At 39.8% G+C, this 23,301-nt stretch overlaps 1 protein-coding gene across 1 annotated transcript in view; it reads left to right on the forward strand.

Moving 5' to 3' along the window:
- The first annotated feature begins 3,035 nt into the window (after positions 1 to 3,035).
- LOC109036007 (homeobox protein unplugged) overlaps positions 3,036 to 23,301 on the forward strand; it is a 35,034-nt gene continuing 14,768 nt past the window's right edge. The window contains exons 1-2 of the mRNA XM_072296757.1: positions 3,036 to 3,090; positions 5,143 to 5,393. Of these exons, the coding sequence (XP_072152858.1) occupies positions 3,036 to 3,090; positions 5,143 to 5,393 (306 nt within the window). The remainder of the gene's footprint in view (positions 3,091 to 5,142; positions 5,394 to 23,301) is intronic.

Consider the following 23,301-nt stretch of genomic DNA (forward strand, 5'->3'; position numbering starts at 1 on the left):
TAGGTGCTTTATCCTGACACTGTCCATTTCGGGCCCCGGACTTTTCGGTGCGATCATTTCGGCGCAGGAATTTTCGGCGCGAGTGGTTCGGTACGGGGGGTTTTCGGCGCGGGACTTTTCGGCGCACGGACTTTTTGGGGTATTTCAGTAGACAGTAAATCTGACTTCTCTGAACTTGTCGCATTGATCACTTAGGTATATTGATAGTTTTGTGGAAGGTGTTTTGTCTTTATTTTTTAGTAACAATGGCTCTTTACTAAGGACTCAGCTAATTTTAGAAATTTTTACGAAGTTATCAATTTTTTAGTGCCACGGGATGCATACACTTTTTTTTTACACTTCCATGGCCTTCTATTTCGTTCAGTCCAGCTAGTGGGCCGAGCTGGTGAAGTTTAATCACTCCTACTCCTATCCCTCTCATTTCTCTCCTATGTCATCGTTGTTTGGACATTTATCTGGCAAAAGTTGGGTAAGAACTTCCAAGACTTGACGAACTTGTAGCAAATTCTTGGAATTTTTGTCAATCACACCCACAACTTCCACTTTCTTTGTCTTCCTCTCCGGAATATTCTGACAGGAAACCGCTCTGGAAAATAAGGTAAACAGCTGCTAAAAAGGTATTGTAAGTTGTATTCTAAAGAATATAGAACGTGCGCCGAACATTCCTGCGCCGAAAAATTCCGCGCCGAACAATCCTGCGCCGAAATCGGAACGTCTTGCGCCGAAACGGTCGCGCCAAAAAGTTCCGACACCGTCCATTTCACGGCATCGTTTGAACAAACTAGTGCCAAATCCATTGGGTGCAGTTTCCCCATGAAACGATTTCGATACACGTGCGATTGGACAAGTATGCAGTTGCGAAGACCCACATTAAAGGGTCATCAATCTCGAATGACAAGATCTGATGAAAGGTACCCCCGCAACAGTGAGGGAGCTAAAAATTGAAGCAATCGTGGGTCCGAGCGCGTTCTTGGCTCCCGTCGCTCGCACATAACTCGGATTTAATTGCCCTCCGCCGAAAGGTAAACAGACCAATTAATTAGATTTAGCCTTCAATTCATAATTAAACACCACTTAACGCATCTCGGACGTGTCAAGAGGCATAGTTTCCGCCTGTAAACGGATGAGCAGTCGCTATAGTTATTCGTCGCCTTCTTTGATTTTATTGCTTCGAAATTCTGCCAGGTAGGACCGCATCTATTTTCGATAGATTTGCATTTTGGGCCGACAAAAGGAATATGAATAGCTACCAAGGACTTCAGCGGACCGATTATTGAAATCGATAGACAAAACTATAGGTACACAACACAATGAAAGCGGGTGGTTTCAATGGACAATGGAGGTATGTAATAATAAACTAACTAACGGCAACCTATAAGAACCCCTATAGTTAGTCCACACGGGGAAAAAATGGATTTCTAATTTAACAATTAAATTGTCAAAAATATACCTATCTGACGCAATGCAAATGTACACTTTATCATTTTACAAAGGGTAAAGAGCTAATTTAAACACGGGAATGCTTAAATTAGCAATTATTATTGTACAATCATACATTGAAATGTGTCTGATACATTTCAAATACAAAATTGTTAAATCAGCAATATCATTTTTTCCGGACATCGTTAGTCTACCGGAACCACCCATTTTAACCAATAGGATTGCTCCGTACTCCCCATGTCTTCTCTGTCTATCGCTTTGTTAACATTTTTAATAATCAGCCCGCAGCAGCTTGATCATTTACTTCACTAAATACGAGCCATGGATAAGCGTGACCATCTAACGGTGATCCATCGCTCGATGAGGTCCTACCACTCCTATCGAGGGGCTTGCCAGAAGCAAAAGCGCATTTTCTCTAGTATGTACCAATTATTTCAATGGGCGGACCTCTTCTAGCGCATTTCACGAACTAAGCTATCCGTTTTTGAAATTATTCTCAGATACATTATACTCTCTCAATAAAATCCCAATAAATTTATTTATCATCATTAGCTTGTTCGTTTCGTCCTATCAAGTTAGTGGCTGATTATTTTTCAGGTACAAAAAATTGAACGGAATGACTAATTATGCAAATCACCTCACTGCAGGTAAATATTTTTGCACCATGACCATAACTGGCATTTTCAGAATAAGGGAGTTACGTGTGTCTATGGTTGGCTGCCACCTTTTTCGTTTGGACGCCTTTCACTGTTGTCGAGTTTAGACTTTGTCCGGAGGTGGCTACCGCCACCCATGATACGCACTTCAAGTTAAATACATACCCAATGCACCTCTTCAGGACCGAATCAGTGTTCACAAATCTAAAGCCCAGGGGTGTAAGAGATAAGCGATTTAAGTACTTAGTCTTTTGCAAAATTCATCGCGAAACATGGTGCCGCTGCAAGAGATGTAGAGTGATCGATATTGATCAATTTATAATTACTGCTAAGCTTTTCAATAATTTTTGGGAAAAAATAAATATTTGATAACTTCCAAAACAAATATAAGGAACAAGTTAAGCATAATTTCAATATTTTACAGTAGGGTAAAAATTAAAAAGCTCCCAAAGACCTAAATACTATACGTCATATAACTTTCATTAAGCGCGGTATCCATAAACCGTGCTTTTTGCACGGGTTGCCTAACTCTACGACTGATATAAAATGAATGCTCCGTTGAATCTTGGGTAATTTCAAAGCCGTCCCCGTAGCGGGAAACATATTGAAAGCAAGCTTTTTATTCAAAACAAAATTTTACGTGTTACTGCATTTTCTTTCAATTTTTTCTGGAAAAAACATTTAAAATGTGTAAATAAATCAAGTACCAATGAGTAGAGTTACGAGTAAGTCTTTCTTTCTTTTTTTAAAATTATTCCTTAATTATTTTTTATTGTTTTTTGTATTTTTTTAAAAAGAAGAAGAAGAAGAAATGAATAAAATTATGATTTTAATAAAACGAATCTTTCACTTTCAAACCTCAAAATTTTTGATGTCATTTTGAAGTCAAGTTCGTCTTCCTCCTTTAAATCGTTCGTTAAACTCCGATTATTCTCGATCATGCCGCGCATGTCCAGCACCAACACCGAAAAAAAAGATGCTGTGGTAACATCCCGTATGTTACGGTTGTTAAAAAAATGTGTGACAACTTTTGGATGTTTCTACACTCTGACAGTTAACGTAGCATAATAGCATGTAAAAGTTACATCCTAGGATGTTACTTTCACAGCCAGAGTGGTAATGACAACATCCAAGAGTTCTCGCACATTTTTTAACATCCAGGATGTTAATACAGCACCTCTTTTTTTAAGTGTTGGACTTTTCTGCTTGTTTTTATTGTAATGTGCTCATACAGGGTGTAACAAAAGTCCGTCCCACTCCTGCCAACTTTTGAACGAATTGAGCTAGGAAAATGAAACTTTTGGAATGTTCCTATCTCAAAGGGGACCATCTTTTTGGAGTGTCAAAATTTTGGTCCCCCCCTCCGGGGGGACGGAGGCCCCCAACTTTTTTTTCAAATAGCAACCCCTATCTTGTGATACCTCATTCGAAAGAGCATAAGAAACTAAGAATTTTGGCGCAAAACGCATATCAATATCTTACTTTTTGACCGAGTTATGATAGGTCAAAGGTCAAATTTGACCTATTTTCAAAAACTCATAACTCCAGTTCAAATTATCGGAAAGGAAAAAACAAAACGGAAAAATTTACCAAATTGTGTCCGCTTTTAAGTAAAAATTACAGAAATCACTTCGAACTAATTTTAAGGGGGGGTGGGGTTGGATCTCCGAATACGTCAATCCAAAGGCCATTCCATTTTCTCGCGAAATAAGCCAATTTCCCCTAGATTTGCCTCCACATTAGTTCAGTAAGGTCAAAATCAGTTCAACATTACGTTAGCAAGTCCCCAAATTTCGGGAAAAGTTAAAAAAAAAAATTTAAACGGTCAAATTTAATCACCTTAAATTTCGTTTTTCTTAAAACTTTTCCCGAGACTTGTCAACGTAATGTCGAAATGATTCTGACCTTACCGAGATAATGCGGAGGCAAATCTAGGGGAAATTGGCTTATTTCGCGAGAAAATGGAATGGCCTTTGAATTGACGTATTGGGGGGTCCAAACCCCCCCCCCCCTTAAAATTAGTTCGAAGTGATTTCTGTAATTTTTACTTAAAAGCGGACACAATTTGGTAAATTTTTCCGTTTTGTTTTTTCCTTTCCGATAATTTGAACTGGAGTTATGATTTTTTGAAAATAGGTCAAATTTGACCTTTGACCTATCATAACTCGGTCAAAAAGTAAGATATTGATATGCGTTTTGCGCCAAAATTCTTAGTTTCTTATGCTCTTTCGAATGAGGTATTACAAGATAGGGGTTGCTATTTGAAAAAAAAGTTGGGGGCCTCCGTCCCCCCTGAGGGGGGGGGGGGCAAAATTTTGACACCCCAAAAAGATGGTCCCCTTTGAGATAGGAACATTCCCAAAGTTTCATTTTCCTAGCTCAGTTCGTTCAAAAGTTAGCAGGGGTGGGACGGACTTTTGTTACACCCTGTATATGATCCTTAAGGTGATTCGTCAAACTCAAGTGACGTGATTGTACTGGCATGCGATATATTGCATAGATTAGGTGAGAAATCTCGGCAAATTTTGAATTTTTAACAAAAAAAAAAAGGACCGGAGCCCCTGCCTATACTTAAGCCCAAAAAATCATTCTAAACCCTAAAGTCGGCAAAATTCAAAGAAATGAAAGCAGGATAGTGGTAGGAAAAAAAACCTCGCATTCGATTCAACTATCGATTTCTGTATTGAATGCGAGTTTTTTTCCTGACATTATTCTGCTTTTATTTCTCTGAATTTGGCCGACTTCTGGGTTTAGAATGATTCCATAGGCTTATGCGCAGGGGCTCTCGTCCTTTTTTTTTTTTTTTTTTTTTTTTTTCTTGCTAAAAATACACGAGTTATGTGACTGCCGACCTACACCGTCGAAATGTTTCTTTGTCTTTCTTGCGCATATACCTGGCATTCTACAACGCAATGTAGTTCTTAAGAAAATTCTTAAAATCCTGAAATGATAATTGACTGATCGGTCTACATAGTGCTGAGGATAAGAACCACCAATCGCAAATCCCTATGGTGTGCAAGAGCTCCATTTGGGTGATTTCCGAAAGGTATCGGAGTTGTACTGACATGCGTGTTGCGTTTCTTTGTTTTAGGGGCGAGTCTGAGCGAGGAGGAGGGGGGCCAATCCACGCTTGGCGCAGGCGGAGGAGGCGGTGGCGGGAGCAAGACAAGGCGGCGACGCACCGCCTTCACCAGCGAGCAACTCCTCGAACTCGAGAGGGAATTCCACGCCAAGAAATACTTAAGCCTCACCGAGAGATCTCAGATCGCTAGCTCCCTCAAACTCAGCGAAGTTCAAGTAAGTCGCCCGCGAATCCTATTTATTCCTGTTGGGAAATTTTATTAAACTAATTTCAGATAGGAAACGTTTTCTCCTCCTCCACTTTTAGGGACTTGCCCAGTGGCTGAGGCAAACACCAGGGGAGACCTTCCGCTGATCCCTTGGCGACAGGTGAGATCTTATACCTCCAACAAAGAGAAAAAGAGCAGTAATTTGAATTGCGGGCCGAGTGGCACCCCTTTGTACGCGTCATCTCTGATTGGCTGATCTGCCTGCCCTAGTAGCACAATTAGTGTTTAAAATGTTTCAAAAATGTGTCACTGAAATCAAAAAACATTGTCAACACATTTCATCGAAACATTTTAAACACGTTCAAAATGTTTTCATTCAGTTTTTAACACGTTTCAGACACTTCTCTATGTCACTCCAAATTCTTGTGTCGCCTACACCGTGGGAAGATGTTTCTGAAACCTATTGAGGATGTTTCAAAGTTTCACTGAATCGTTTCAGCAACATTTCTGTAACATGTGTTTGAGAAAATTAGGTTCTGACTGTTCACTATGAAATGTTTTAGAAATGTTTTTCAGAAATTTGTTTCTTCGGGGGTTAACTAGAGGTTAAGTATCAAAAATTTTCAGACATTTGTTTTAATAACTAATGTCGCTGTGGAATTAGAACCATCACAACAGGAATCCCTTGATACCAACCATGCCTGAAGGCTGAATCGTTACACTTCATCATTATCAACCTATCAGAGGGATTAGAACACCTTCACTTTAGAAAAGTATACGTAAAGCACGATGTACGGATTCAATATTCTAGATAGGTAATCCATAACTTATGAGCTTTTATGGAGATGAACTCGATTCATACAAGGAATTAAACGTGTTTATAACCTTCACATAATTAAATGTCCAAAAAGTATAGCTTGAGACGAAAAATTAAGCTGAAATTTGGTAAAATTGATAAACTAAACGTCAACGCCCTCTGGTGGATTCAGTTTGAACCAGGAAAAGTTTCAGAAAGGTCCTAGAAATGTTTCTATGTTAATCAATGAAACATTTCTAAAACGTGTCAAAAACATTTTTAAGTGACGTATAAATTTTTAAACAAAATATTCAAAAAGGTTTTAGAGACATTTTGAAAATGTTTTGTAAAGGATTTGTTGAAACATTTTCAAAATGTGTTCCAAATATTTCAACTAAAACCACCCATTTCAGATGACATTTATAATTTGTTTTGGAAACGTTTTAACAAAGATTAATGAGATGAAGAAGAAATGTTTGGAAAATAATTTTGACTCAGTTCAACGTAACAAAGATCAAACTAGGTCAAAATGTTTTAAATTTGTTTCAAAAATGTTTCAGATGAAATGGTATTTTTCAAAATTCATTCGAAATATTTCTGATATGTTTAAGAAATATTTCTGAAAAATCGCGTAAATTTTTTTTAAATTTGTTTTCAACACAATTCAAAATTATGGTAATCACGCATCAAAAAACTGAAAGTAAAACATTTCAAATTTATTTCCAATATATATTTTTAGGTACAAAATTTGGACGTAGGTTTCGGAATAATGTTTCCAAGATTGTTCTGAAACATTTCTATTTTGATTCATTTTTTACAGCCGTAATTTATTTCAAATTTCTTTCTAATATATTTTGATTTTAATTTTTTTTAATTTTAAAAAAAACGTTTTTAAAACGGTTCAAATTTGTATCAATGAAACCTCTGCAAAGCTTCGTGTCAATTATATATTTCAAGAATATTTCTGAAACGTTTCAGTGAGATGACACAAGTTAGACACCTATGAGATGTTTCTAAAATATTAGTGAAACGGGTTGTGCTATTAGGGTGGTGCCCACTTTCTGGGGCCCTCGTGGAAAATAACACGGGGCTCATTTTTCATCCAAAATATTTTGAAAACGAGGAGAAAATCATACGCCGGAGATTTCAGGAGTCAATTTTCCAGATTTTTTTGAGGCGGTTGATGGGTAATGCATGCTATACTTTTTTTTTTCAAACACATCGAACAGCTCGATCTGGAAACATGACACTTTGTTTCATGAAAAAACGAAATTCCAGGTCGAACTGTTCGGTGTTTTTGAGAAAAAGTGACGTGTATTACTTATTAATTTCTTCAGGAAAATCTGCAGAATTAATTTCTGAAATCTCCGACGCATACTTTTTTCCTAACTCGAGATATATTCGATGAAAAATGAACCCCGTGTTATTTTCCAAAGTGGACACCGGGCGAATCAGTCAATTGGAGAAGATTCGTCAAAGTAGGGGTGCCCCTCGGCCCGCAATCAATATTGCGACTCTAGTTTCCTCTTGGGAGCCATGCCGAAGACAGCACGCGGCGTTCTCAGTGCGTTCATGTGTTCGCCTTCAATGTGCACAGGTAGGCAATTTCTCGACTGCGGAGTACGTTGATTTGTATCCTGTTTCGTTGGGCATTTTACATCATTTTCAGTATCCTTGATCTTCCTCATCGCGGCGCGGCCCGCGCCTTGTCAATCATCCTGGCTCTCCGACTTTTATGCTCGACTCTATCACCTCTTATAAAACGACAAACTAACAAGGGGAGGCTACCGATTGTCCCCCTCAGATCGGGTTCAAATTTGGCAGAGAGGTAGAATAGGTTAATATAAGAAACCGTATTTTGTTTTAGGTGTCAATACCCAGCCGTTTTTGAGTTGTGAATTTTTGAAGTTGCCGTTTTTTCGTGTCAGCGACGCGCTCAAGTTGAGCCTACTGTGCGCGCACCTTTTAATGCGATTCGAGATTCCGTAACAGCATATGTGACCGTTGGCCAAGCGGTAGCGCATTCCCTCACGGCGCCGCGGGTGAGGGGTTCGACTCTTAGTTCGAATAGTTAATTTTTGCAATTAATTATTTTGTTTTTTAATCGCTTCATCACAACAAATTATAAATCACCTTGTAAACGTTATGATTCTAATTATTTTTATGTTTTTTTTTTATTATTTTTTTGTATTATTTTTTGACAAAAAAGAAAAAAAATATTATTAGCATCATAGCGTTTACAAGGTGACTTACAATTTGCTGTGATGAAGCGATTAAAAAACAAAATAATCAATTGTAAAAATTAAGCACTCAGACCAAGAATCGAATCCCGCACCCGCGGCGCCGTAGGCAAGTGCGCTACTGCTTGGCCAACGGACACACATGACTATGTAGAATCTCGGATCGCATTACAAGGTGCGCGCACAGTAGACTCAACTTGAGCGCGTCGCTGACACGGCAACTTCAAAAATTCCTTACTCAAAAACGGCTGGGCATTGGCACCTAAAAAAAATACGGTTTCTTATATTAACCTATTCCACCTCCCTGCCAAATTTGAACCCGATCTGAGGGGGCAATCGGTAGCCTCCCCTTGTAAGACTTAAAATGCTGTTTTTGGAGATTCCATAGCACATGTCACTGGACTATGACCGAATTAAAGCCATCTGTTACATGTATTCTAAAAAGAATTGCACGCGAAACACTTAGTAAGTATACGCGCGACGATAACAACTAAAATTAACTTCTAACCATAATATTTTCGTTTTTCGATGCATAATCAGGGGCGAAAAATGAGCAGGCAGATTTTTGTTATAAACTTTAATAGTTTAAGAAAATTTTGCAACCAAAGAATAGAGTTAAGTTTCTTTATCTGAGCGGCGCCAAAATTAGCGGCCATTAGTGGTTAGCCATCCTTACTCGACAGTATTTTGACTCGTCAGATAATCATGTTGTTCTCCTTTCACCGGAAATAATTAAGAGCATAAAATGTGTAACATCATGTAAGAACCAAGCTGATTACAAATGATTGTTACAGGTGAGCCCAAATGAATTCTCCAGGTCAAAGTGGGGCATTAAACTTCCCTCTGGAAAAAAAAAAAAAAAAAAAAAAAAACTTATATTGGTGGTCTAGCTTGTAATGGGTACGTAATAAACAATCGTCTCCAAAGGGTGTGAGGCAAAATTGACCCCATCAGAAACGTTTTCGTTCCAGGGTAGCGTAACAAAAGAGTGCGCTCCTCCTATGCAAATATTATCTAACAGTTTCTTCGAACGAAACGGAACGAATGTAGTAACGAGTAGAGTGTACATAGTTGCCAGAATCATGGTGGTAATCATGCGTTCAGATGTGCAGAATTGATTTGGGGGACCTCTAGTGTATAATTACTACGAGATGGTTAAGCGTGGAGCATTATTAGAAGGTAGATATGAACCACCCATCACTTAGTTGTTCTATACCTTAACTTCTTAAAAGCGTTTCAAATTCTGCGGGGACGCTGAGAAAACGCCGATTTTTTGTGTAATTGTGAGAAGAAAAAGTATTATAATTGCAAAAGGCTTAAGAGTCAGGTAGAACTTTTATTTAGAGGATCAAAGAACCTTCAGAGCTAGTGTGGCTATCCGAAAGGAGAGGTATTGATAGATACCAAAATCGGCCTCATTCTAAAGTTGGAAGATTTTACGATCTTTGGCGGTTGATGGTGAATATTCTTCGGGAAAGAATGTGGGTTTCAGCGATTCAAACGCATATCGACCTCGAAACAGAGGCTCAAACTTGAGTTGAAAGAACGATACATATGAAATTGGATACACGGAAAAAAATAGGGTAGTCGACACAACCAGCGGCTAGTTAAAAATGCGCCAGCTACCGTGCAGTAGTTACGATAACTACCGCGGTGGAGGTCACAACTAACCCGGTAGTTACATCAACATCGGTTGTTGATGTAGCTACCGGGTTAGTTGTGACCTCCACCGCGGTAGTTATCGTAACTACCGCACGGTAACCGGCGCATTTTTAACTAGCCGCTGGTTGTATATACTACCCTATTTTATTCCGTGTACACAAAGAATGCAATGCCTGTGCAAGGAAATATATTTAGAAAGGCTTTGAAAATATTTTGTCAATCTTTTGAAAATATTAACCCTTTGTTGAATAGTTTTAAAGTATTGAAACTGGTTTTTGGGCTGAAAAAGGTTGGAATGAGGAAATTAAAATCGTCTGAATTTTGAAAAATTTAAATTTTCTGAATTTTAAAAAATTACAATTTGAATTAATTCTAATCGTGTCAAATTAATCCGCCAAATTGCGGAGTGACTGTGTATGGCAGGAAATGAGGAGACACGATTTACCGGAGGAGCTCTGGCAGGATCGCTACCAGCAGCGATTGGTGGTCACAAAGCGCTCGAGAGCACTTTAAAAGCGTCACATTAGTAGGAAGTATGATAAGAAAATTTCAGAACTCCAACTTGAAACACGCGGAAGTCTAATTTTTGTAACACATATCATACGTCCTCCATGAAATGATTTTCCGTGATTTTTTCCTTTTAGACGTTAATAGCCTAAGATGCTAGTTAGTTAATTTATTAATAGACATTCAGCACCTCAGGCTATTAACGTCTGAAAGGAAAAAATCTCGGAAAATCATTTCATGGAGGACGTATGATATATGTGTTACTAAAATTAGACTTCCGCGTATTCCAAGTTGGAGCTCTGAAAGAGCCTCGCCAAGTTTAGCCGCTTTTTTTTATACCCGAGTTGGTCAACGGGACAAGACTCAAACGAAAGCTTATGGCAAGGAAAACTTCCATGCAAAGTTTCAACTTGAAGTGACCCCTCGTTTAGGCTGTACAGCGTTGCCAATTTTCCAGTTTCATGTGCTAAAATCAAGGACATTGGACTATTAGTCCGGTGCATAAGTACACTGAAAAAAATAATCGGTGGGATTTACCAGAGTTTGGGTGTTATTTACCATACTGTCTACTTGATTTTTTACACAGTGAAGCTGCAGCATAGTTACCAATATACCGGTATGGTAAATAACACGATACGGCTGACACTATGCGACACAGTGCCAGTGTGGCGTTCCCGACTGACTAGTATGGTAATTTCAAGCATCCAGATGCTGCGACAAACCTTGTAGATTCTAAAATCCACTCATCTTATATTATTAAATGCTTTTGATGAAAGTCGTGGATATTTTACTTACATCTTACTTTTAGAAATTCCGTTACATACACAATCAATGGCAGTTAAAGACAGTTTCAACGAGAAATAGCAGATAATTGCTTCACTGATTTCAAGTAAATGATACCAAAACCATACTTGTTATTCGCGTTAAGGTATCATTTACAGACTAAATCAGATCCACGGAAAATTTAATTGCATATAATAAATAGATAGTTCAAAATATACCCACAAAAAGACACTACATGAAAATCCAATCGCACGGTTCACGGTGGGGCAGAAGCTGCCAAATTTTGCTTAAAGTTACAGTTAAACATCAATCCCACGCACATTTGTCTCTTCATCTGAGTATGTTGAGCTTCGAAAATTTTAACAAGAATATAGATATACCTACGAACGAAGTATTCAAAAATCACTTCTAGTCGATTATTTTCAAATTACTTCCGCACTTTTATGTTTTCGAAATGACTTTACACAGAACCGATATTCACTGGATTGCAGAACAACTTTGCGAAGGTTTTCAAATTTTCAGGATTCCTTCACTTTGCAAGCCAGATTCATTGTAGCAACTCCTAACCTCCAGAAATTGGTCGATACGAATAACGAAAAAATCTCAGAAAATGTATGTGGCAGATCAATATAGATAGATTCGAAGAGAAGACGGTAGCTTTAGGGACAATTCGAACACAAATTTGGGCAAATTACGCGTGGATTCACATGGATTAATATGGATCAATAAAACACAGCCACGGACTCCGACCCTCAACGTGATAAATTTATAACTGACAAACAGACAAACGAAAAATGGCGGACCACAGACCGCAGCGCAGTCAAGCGGGAGCTCTCACCACGCTGACTATACCAGTATGGTAAATTTAACCTACCAACACCATGACCAGTCGCATACAGATGCCTACAGATATCAAACGCAAGTGTTACCATGTTATTCCATACTTTTAACTCATCGTATGGTAAAAAATACCCAGCTGATGGTGAGAAATACCTAAACGATGGACAGACACACCTAACTGATATTTACAATCCGGGTATGGTAATTTTTATATCGAGTATGATTCTCACTTTCATCTAGATGCTTAAATCGACCATTATTTGGCTTTTTATCACCATATTTTTTTTTACTATACCATTATGGTCAATCCCACCTCCACTTTTTTTCAGTGTAGACTAGTACTCCCGAGTTGGTCAACGGAACAAGGCTCAAACGAAAGCTTATGGTAAGGCAAACTTCCAGGAAAAATTTCAACTTGAAGTGAAACCTCGTTTAGGCTGTACAGCGTCGCCAATTTTTCATTTTTATGCGCTATACTCACGAAATACTGAATCATCATGGTTCAACAGACTAGTATACCCGAGTTGGTCAACGAGACACGGCTCAATCGAAAGCTTATGGTAAGGCAAACTTCCAGAAAAAGTTTCAACTTGAAGTGAAACCTCGTTTAGGCTGTACAGCGTTGCCGATTTGAACTTTCTCAGTAAATTTACATTCTGCTAAAATAGCAGAATACATTGAACTAAATATCTTTATGCGTAGTTGATGTATGTACAACTGAGATGACGTTCAGCAAGTTGCAAATTCAGCAGCAGTATTGATCTTACTATACCACAGAATCATGTATTTTCCTTAATTTGACCACCTATTTGCTCGAAACTTTACCGCGAATCTAAAAATATAAGCTGTAAAAACGTTTTTTGAAAAAATAAAAAAATTACACTCTAGCTGCCGAATCCTCCGTTGAAATTTCGAGGGTCAGATTCAGGTAGGCGCAAACAATGGGGCAGCAATCTCGAGCGTGCCGAGTTGCGGTATCGAGGGTTGCTTTGTTGCTATTTACGAGATAGGTAATGGTGTTTACCCGTCCGATTTTCCAGACACCATCGTATCGCGCCCCCAGTATAAAAGAGAGAGAGAAGAAAACGAGGAAGAAGATGAGTGATGAAATTAGGAAGTAGAGGAAGAGCAAAAAGAAAGAGGAGAAGATATTTTGATCTATCTCACGCAATCCACTTCTGCGAGTAGATTAAGGGTAGGTAAATATCGGAGGTATTCAGAAATTTGGATCAGTGAGAATGAAAACACACCTATACTGCCATGCTAAGGAAGAACGCCGTATGAACATTCGAGAGAAGCCACACTTCCTTCGACAAAATGTTTAATTTTGAGGAAAGTTATGAATATTTTTCAATGAAATTTTCCTTGCAAGACCTCTAGGTAAAATTGCGAACAAAATTATCTGAAAATTGGAAGAAAAATATTTACAAATTTTCTCGAGAATTCGTGATTCACCTAAGGAAATTCGGCAACGCCTAGAGGTTCATGCGGCGTTCTTCCTTAGCACAGCAATGTAAGGAACAACGTCGGTAACATTAGTAGCCGATAATAGTAGCTCCTGTTGCAAAATGTTGTCCAGCTGGGCTCTCCTCAAATGCGTCACGTCCATATTTTGAAGAGCTCCTGATGGTAGGTACATCTGCACACTGAATGGCGATTTATTCGAATATATCGATTTGATTTTCGGTAAAAAATCGATTCGATTTTCTTCTTCTTCTTCTTCTAACTTCTGACTAGGGCCGTGACCCTGTGTGTCTAGCCTCTAAATTAGTATATAAATATGATAAATAAAATATGATGGCGATGAGAGAGATCACTCAATGGAGATGTTGCATGTGTGAGGGATTTGCGATTTGACTGTTGATTCTTATGTAAACGTTCGCGAGAAACACGATGGTGCCGCTGGTTTTCTCTGAAATCATCTCCCAAGCTCAAAAAAAGCTCTCAAAGTGAGGCCAAAATGGAGGGGATATCCCACCCTACCCTGAGAGTCCACCTCTACATCAAAACAAACTCTCCATGCAAAGATAGGGAGCAAATACATTAGCAGGGTTGTCGTGTTTTCAGTTTTGGAGTCCCCAAATAAAGTGGCAGCCCTGTCAATGTTTGCAGAGTTTTTTTTTTTTTGATGTAGAGGTGGACTCTCAGGGTAGGGTGGGATATCCCCTCCATTTTGGCCTTAACTTGAGAGTTTTTTTGAGCTTGGGAGTTGATTTCAGAGAAAACCAGTGGCACCATCGTGTTTCTCGCGAACTTTTACATAAGAATCAACGGTCAAATCGCAAATCCCTCACACATGCAACATCTCCATTTTCCGGGGATGAAAGGCAGCTCTGTGCCCATCTCTAAGACACGAAGCGCACTAAACAACAGTTTCGGACCGTAGAAATGAAAGTCGTACTATGGAAAATAGCAGGCTTTACGCTCCGAGACAGGCAGACCAACGAGTCAGTTCGCGAAGAGTGCCAAATTCAAGATATTGCCAAATGGACCAAGATGCGCCGGAAAATGTGGTCGGAACATTTTGAGAGGATGGATGGGGAAAGGCTTGCCAAGATTTGTATGGTAGGACGACCTCAAAGCCAAAGGCAACCCGGACGACCGCCCAAGAGATTCGATTTTAAGACGATTAAAAACCCAAGTTCAGCATCAAAAACTCAATCACTGCTAAAACTGAACTTGAAATGAAACTCAGATTCACATAACCCAGGCCTTGTGTGACACAAACTTAACAAATTTCGATTTTTTTCAATAATTCAATTTCGGCTTGAAAAATCGATTCCGATTTTAAATTAACCTCAAGAGATCGATCTGACATAAACGATTTTTTGAAAAATATCGTTTAAAAAAATCTAATAATAATCGCGGGCCCTCTCTACAGTGAGTACCATGCACTGACGTGAGTCAGAATACATCAACTGCATCACGCGGGAAAGGAGTCACCGAGACTTGCTCAACTATAAAAGCACCTATGTGTTTCAAGAAACTAATGGTGCAAATATTGTTTTAGAGATGAGTCAACAAAGTCAGTGATACGATTCATGAGTAGAATTTGTAGGTACTTACACCGAACATTCCTTCGATCTCTCAGATTTTCTTGTACCGTGATAATCGTTTAACCCTCACTCAACCCTGAGTTTAAGAGTCATTTAAAATATACCCTTTTTTAGGCTTTAGTGAAAAGGAGGGAGCTGTGTCAACTTTTTTCACGGCCTTTTAAGGCTAATTGATGCGGCAGGGTTACCTCGGGGACTCTGACCCACCCTTCGATAATATTTTCGCTCCGATTTTTAATGGTGCTCGGTTTGTATGGCGGATTAGGGCTCAAAAGGAATTTCTGAGTGTTTTGCAGCTTCGAGCGAGTAGAAAATAATACGATCCTGGGCTGGATGCTGAAACGTGGAGATTTATGGTCCCTTTTATTTGGAACTATGCGTGATGGCGATGGCGAAACCAGAACTCAGAGGAGAATGATACATTCGGTGCGTGCGCGAAAACGGGTGCACATGGATCTCCTCCAATTCAAAAGGCTCAAGAACCTGCTTCTCTTTGTTGGTTTCAAGTGACAAGCATATAGAGAGAGGTTATGACTTAAATTACCTAGTCTGGTACTTTTTTAAAATAATTGATCATAAACATGCATTCAAAGCAAGAAAAGTTCAAAGTGACGAAAGGTGTGCACCTGGATAGCGATGTGTTGCTGTTTCTTAAATTCATCAGAAAGTTTAAAGAAAGAAATTCTGAAGATGTATGGAGATCATACCAGTCGCGCCCCTGATGATGTTCCAACGGGTCGAAACGCGCGTCGGATAGTTTCGAATTTTCTCTGACTAGTGAGTTTTTAATATTTTTAAATTTTATTTTAACTGTTGACCTAGTCTGGTACTTTTTTTTTAAATAATTGATATTTGCCAACATTCAAGTAGGTAGGTACTCATACGCCATTTTTCCTTGTTGTGCACAAGCTCTATTCAATTATTCATGCACGCTAAACGAATTAGGCACCCGCGGCCGCGACAACCGAAATCATTAATCTGGACACCTCAGCCTCTTCTCGGTGGCAATTCGTTTGATAATCGAATCGAAACATTGTTTAAAATTTAATTCGGCGACACATAATCTCATAAAACAAGGGCGGTTTTAGCACCCTGGTCGGGAACTCCTCGAAACATTTTGGCTCCCTTGCGCCAAAAGGCGGGTCTCATTACGCAGCGTTGATAAATATCGCCCACGAGTTGCCAAATTTCCGTCGGTCATTCACGAAATTTATAAAGCTATACTCAAAACTCCCTCAATAGGTCACGAGTGACAGATTCCCAACAAAATCTCAAAATATAATTTTCTAACCCAATTGAACACACTCACCCCAAGGAACAATTGGACGTATTTCTATCAAACGGAACTAAGCGCCATAGGGGAGGAAGGTAGAGGGGGGGGGGGGGGCTTGGATTGGCGGCGGTAACGGATGTCCTGCTCGTTCCGTCCTATACCTACTCGCAATGCTTTTCTACGGCGCTTAGTTCCGTTTGACAGAACGCGCTATCCGGGATTCAAAATTCCTCAAAAGGAACTCAAATTGGCGCTTAGTTCCGTTTGACAGAGATACGTCCAATTATCCTCACTGGACTGAGACTCTTTTTCTCGCCACTGGTTGCGCCAATATTTATAATTCATCTCTCTCCCGTTTCAAATCATCTGATCTATGCATTCATGCATGCGCACCTACTCTTGACTACGCCGAGCAACAGGATGCGATGGCGAATCAGCATAATAGCATGTCGAATTAGTATGATATCATGCTGGCTTAACATGATATCAACACAATAACGAGCATGTTGATATCTGTTAGCTAGGAAAATCAGTGTGACATTGTGATGATATCGTACTGATATAGGAGAGTTTGCCATTTCACATGATGACTTACTGGACCCAAGTGGCAGTGATCGCGATAGATAGCGATTTTATCGGTTGGTTACTATCACGATTTTATCGGTGGCAATATATCGAGATATTATTGGAATAAAAATTGCGATATATGGCGATTAAATCGCTACAAATCGCAATTTTTGGTTCAATAAAATCGCCATCAATTTTCGTCGATATAATCGGGATTGAATCGCCATTTATCGCGATTTTTATTCAGAAAATATCGCGATAAATTGCCTGGCGATAAAATCGCAATTTTCTCGCGATAAGATCGAGGATAATCGCTCAGATTTTGATGACCCTAGCGACTTTATCACCGATAAAATTGCAATATGTACCGATTTTTCCGTTGAAAAATGCTACTTTGAAAGATGGACTTTTTGAGGAATGACAAATGGAACAAATGTGGCAACGTCCGGGAGGAACCTAAGTTAATTAGAATACGAGGCTAAAGCGGAGGAAGCCGAAAAAATAAATCACGCGCGCGCTGATCGCGGAAGTCGCGCGGCTGCGGCGCGGCGGGACGAAGGACCATTAAGAGGAATTAAGCCCTGAAATCGATCCTTCGCCAGGGCAGCGGGCTTTTTTCTCTTTTATTTTCTAATTAATTCCTCCCTAAAACCTCGTCCCTTGACGCTGAGCGGCGCGGCAGGGCGGTGTGAAATAGAAGTCATTTGCGGCGGCGTGTAATCGACGGATATGTACCCATATGACTGCCATCTGCCGCCGCGCCGTCTCCGCTACCACCGTTTACGCCATCACGCCTCCGGACTCCCACTGTTGCGATTTTGAGTGCCACATTATATTGGACTCCATTTTCTAATCAGGAACTACCAGTGGCGTGTGCAGGATAATGTTCCAGGGGGGACAAACCTCCCACCTGGGGGGGGGGGGGAGTGCAGTGGGGGTCCGGAGGGCCACCCCCAGAAAACTTTCAGGATTGTAACCCCGTAAAACCCCACTTTTTAACAATTTCTGTCATGAGAAGTGGTAAGAAGCGCTCCACTACCCCCCCCCCCCCCCAGACCTTTAAAAATGGAAAACCATTTTTACAAGACCAAATGAGATGTTTTGTTTTAAGTATGAGATGGAAAAAATCCACTAACTTCCTGAAGAAAAAAAGAGGCTTCTGAGGCTACATCTGCGCCTAAACTGCGTTGAAACGGGAATTACAACAAGCAATATTGATTATATTGATAGAGGGATAAAAAACTTCTGAAGTATGTTGGAGTATTTTGCCAACTTGAGTTAAAAATTCAGCATAAAGCTGAAAATCTCAATACAGAGGGAAAAAGCTCATTCGAGCACATAGTTTTCCCTCAAAGAGATATGCTGTTTGGAGCAACACTATAGTTACGTGTTAGCTTATGCTGAATTTTTAACGGACGTTGGAAAAAAACTCCATCATACTGTCTTACGACCCGTGCGTCCACCGCAATCAGTTTGTGAAAAAATTCTTGTACCTACGCTGTGGACTGAAATTGAGCTTTGGATACAAGAGTCCTTTAATTGGGTTTACGACTCACGGCGATGCGATGGCGTTTTATGTGTTTCTATTTTGCCCTCGATTCTCGAGGCAGTCCAATAACATCCGTCGTGTTGAATAAGTCGTAATACTTGGCAACATGGGCAGCGAAGCAATAAGCGGGTAATTACCAGCTAAGTAGAGTGACTTCGCTCGATCAGCCAGGAAACTATCATGACAAAATTGCCGCGCTCCCCATAAAACATGTCCAAAACGCTTCCCTTGAGGTGCGAAAGAACCAACTCTAAGAAGTGTCACGGGGGCACGTCTCAGAACCTCCCCCAAGTTCCCCATCAACATGTCAATTAGCGGCTTGATCGAGAAACCGTTACATCGTCTTTAACAAGTTTGAAACATTATTTGTTAAATTTATCATCTGCGGAAAAAGGGAGCTTGCAGTAGGTACACGGAAACGCAGGTACTTTCATGAATGAAGCCGCTGAGTCTCATGGAGATCCTTATAACAGAAAAGAAAAAAAAAAAAGAAAGAAAGAAAAAAAAAAAAAAGAAAGAAGAAAGAAGAAAGAGATAGTAGTAGTAAATATTTTAAGAAAAAAGAAGAAGAAAAAAAAGCAGTAACGCTAGGCAAGGGAGATGGAGGGGGAGAGAGAGTGAGAGAGAGAAAGAGAGAGGGGGGGAGGGAGAGGGGGAGAGAGGGAGAGGGAGAGGAGGGAGAGAGGGAGGGGGAGAGAGAGAGAGAGTTGTTGCCAACCCTCGCGGCGTTTATCACCTTGCTTCACGTGTTTTAAACAATTCTAAAAGCGCTAAGTTTCCCCCTAATGTGCGACGACCATGGAAATTTCCAATAATGGACGCATGAAAAGTGGACAACGTAAAATTATTATGGAAAAACACGTCTCCTGAAACTAGGTTTTAACTTTTGTCCAGTGGTTGATTATAGAACTTACGCAGAATTTCAGAAGATGCTAACACCGAGTAGAAAAACTAGCTGAGATGAAAAGAATGGATCAGTTGCGCCAGTCTTAAAATCGTGTTTTGATAGTTTAAACTGGACGTATATCTGTTAAACGGAACTAATTGCCAATTTGAGTTCCTTTTAAGGCTTTCAGAATCCCGGATAGCGCGTTCTGTCAAACGGAACTAAGCGCTATGGAAAAGCATTAAAATCATTGCGAGTATAGGACGGAACGAGCATCGCGTTCCGCAACACCCGCCAATCCAAGCCCCCCTCTCCCCTCTTTCCCCTATGACGCTTAGTTCCGTTTGATAGAAATACGTCCAATTAATACACTAGCAACTAATAAGAAGATCTGTTCAAACGCTAAGTTTCCATCTCATATACACTAACGGAAATCTTGCTCATCGGATATACTTGTAGGCACATAGCCGTTGACGTCATCCACCATGAAAATGCATATCATGATTTCTTGCATCTTGATTTCATCAATCAGTGATATTCGAAGTGATAGTAAAAATTATAGCCCTTCGGCTGTTGGAGGATAGGTGGGACTTTGGCGGCTGGTGTTGCGGAGCGCGGAAGAGCGCTAGGAAAGCTGCTTATAATGGATACCTAACTCGAGGATGTATATATGCTAGAAGGAACTATGTTCCATGCAAAACCTGTGCCCATAGCTCCTTTTTGTATCAATAGGTTCAACATAATTATGCATAGTGAAAATTGGACCGCGTTAAACAGAAAGGAACCAATCCACCTCAGCTATTGCCAAATTTAATTGGGCAATTTAATTTTTTACATGAAAACGGTTGTGCGGATTTTCGTGCAAATTTCAGTGAAAATTCTCCATGGTACGAAGCAAATTCCATAACATTTTCAAAGAAATCCGAACAAACGTTCTCTCGTAAAAAATTTAATTGCCCAGTTAAACTTGGCATTAGCTGATGTGCCTTGGTTCCTTTCTGATAAACTCGGTTCGATTAAGTATTATGTGTAAAATTTGGACATTTTTAAGTTTCTGAATTGGTTGTTTTCATTCTCTTGGATTCAATTGAGAGAATGCTGGCATAAATAAAATTCAATTCTTGACACTGATATTAATATAGACGCATTTATGCTAAAAGGAAGTATAGGGAAAGATGGGGTGCGCTCGTGCAAGTTGCATAAAAAACAATGTAAAAGTGGACGTGATTCCTTTTGGGAACATGAAAAAAATGAGAAGTGAGATTAAATCAAAAGGAACTAAGCTCCAAAATACGCTAACTCATGAGCCGTGGGCATGTTACAACAAGTGTTGTGGACAGGGCTCATGAGTTAAATGATGTCAACTCTCCTCAACACTCCTCGTCCCCGTCGTCGCCGCTGATGTCACTAGCGCTTTGTAATTCCCATTCATTCTTACGGCTCTTACGGCCGCGCCGTCAACTAACGAACACTCACCTTCTTTTTCACCCGTCTCCAGTTCCTTTTAGCATAAACATACGTCCATTTCATAATCAAAAAAGATCATCAAATTCAAAAATCAAAATCATATCAGATCAAAATCATATCCCTTCAAACATTCAAAGATTCCCCATGGGTATACTTGCCTATATATCGACGGTGCAAGTCGGCAATCACATAACTCGTTTGCGGTGTCTGAAAATCTCCGCAACTATGTTATTTTTTTAAAGGAGAACAAATGGACATGATTCCTTGAAGTTTTTGCAGAATTTTCCTCGCACATAGAAGAAAAATCACGGCCGTTTTAAAGAATTACCGTTGAGTAGTTTTCCGTTTAAAAAATAAAGTATGACAGGAAGTCTGCGACGTCGCAAACCGAGTTATGTGATTGCCGACTTTCACCGTCGATATATATAAAAAAAAAAACAGATTGAACTCGATCAAACAGCAACCGAAACACTGCGCATTGAAGGGTCGCGTCAGCCGTTTAGGGCGCCAAAACGGGTCCCGCGGCGCACGGCGCGCAACACTTAAATTGCTCTCATGAGCTTATTTATCATCGCACAAAAATGGTAGGTATTGGTATCAAATTAAAGGTCAGAAAATTCTACGGCTCCATCAGACAGTGCAAAATATCCATTTTCTTGCCTGTCAAAAAGTTATTTGACTTTAAAATCTCCACTTTGAAAAAAATCTAGTATTTCTCAATTTAGAAAAAAAATTTCAGTCTAACAGGAAAATTGATAAGAAGTAAAATTGTTCTCCTGGAAATAATTTTTTTTTTTTTTTTTTTTTTTAAATTGATAAAAATCGAATCTATCAAAGGAAGAAACCAAAATGGCGGATTTTAACGGCCGCCATCTTGCTCCAGTCGGGGGTCTCAGAGTGTGGCCCCTTCCAGATACCAATGGATGGTGGTGCCACCAACAATGATCCCTGAAAGCGGAATCTATATTAATAAAAAAAATGCAGGGTTTTTTTGGTGTAGGCAATGGACTAGTAACAAGCGTTGTGCACACGGCTCATACGTTAACGACTTCCGACGTTTAGATCCTCGTCCCCGTCGTCGACGCTGACGTCACTGGCGCTTTATAATTCCCATTAATTCTTACGGCCCTTAAGTGAAGCGCACACTCCCTCTTTTCCAACCGTCTTTCGCTCCTTTTAGCATAAATGCGGCCTTCTGAACGTTTCCATTAGCGCATGTGTAGAATTTTATGAGATATGTTAATCATTGAAAAATAAAACAAACAAATTATTACATAGTTTCTGATTTACAGCTTTACAGGCGGTATAAAACCGTGATAAAACGAATCAAAATCAGTAGTGGGATCAACAACAATTAGAGCTCAGTCGCGCTCAAACCCAGTTATTAATCTATAGCGCTGCTTACGACAAACTCTCTGAAAATGCTCCTTTGAACGAGCGTAGCACTATCAATTTTGATGAATGAAGAAGCGCTCCTCCCCCTGCATCGCTTCGGTCCACCTATGGCCGGATCCGCCCGATAACCCCGCAACCCGTAACGCAAACAAACCATCCGCAATTTGTCACTCCTTTAACTGCCCTCTACCCCAACTCGCACACCCCTTGGATCCATCTCGCACGGAGTCAATTCGGGAGTCAATAATAGAGGGCTATTATCATTATTCGTCGTTTGAGGAAAAAACCAACCGCAGGATTAAAAAGAGAGAACGCGGAATTCGGAATTGACTTCCCGAGGAGGACAAAGGGATGACACTCTCCGGAGTCACAGATCGCCCTGTCGAAGGGGAGAGCTTGAAGATGTGCCTTGCTGTCGGATTGTCACCTGGTTGAAGCAAAGAAATGAATCGAAGTAAAATCAAATTTACCTATAGGTATCAAATTTAAATCAACAATATGCCAAGGGGAGCTGTCGCGTTAGGTTTTCATAAAGGCTGGTATATATTTTATTTTTACCCTCCGCTGAATATTATACAATTTTTATTGATGAAATGGAAGTGGGATTGACCATAATGGTATAGTAAAAAAAAATATGGTGATAAAAAGCCAAATAATGGTCGATTTAAGCATCTAGATGAAAGTGAGAATCATACTCGATATAAAAATTACCATACCCGGATTGTAAATATCAGTTAGGTGTGTCTGTCCATCGTTTAGGTATTTCTCACCATCAGCTGGGTATTTTTTACCATACGATGAGTTAAAAGTATGGAATAACATGGTAACACTTGCGTTTGATATCTGTAGGCATCTGTATGCGACTGGTCATGGTGTTGGTAGGTTAAATTTACC

The sequence above is a fragment of the Bemisia tabaci genome, chromosome 2 (genome assembly GCF_918797505.1).
Source record: "Bemisia tabaci chromosome 2, PGI_BMITA_v3".
NCBI lineage: Eukaryota > Metazoa > Arthropoda > Insecta > Hemiptera > Aleyrodidae > Bemisia > Bemisia tabaci.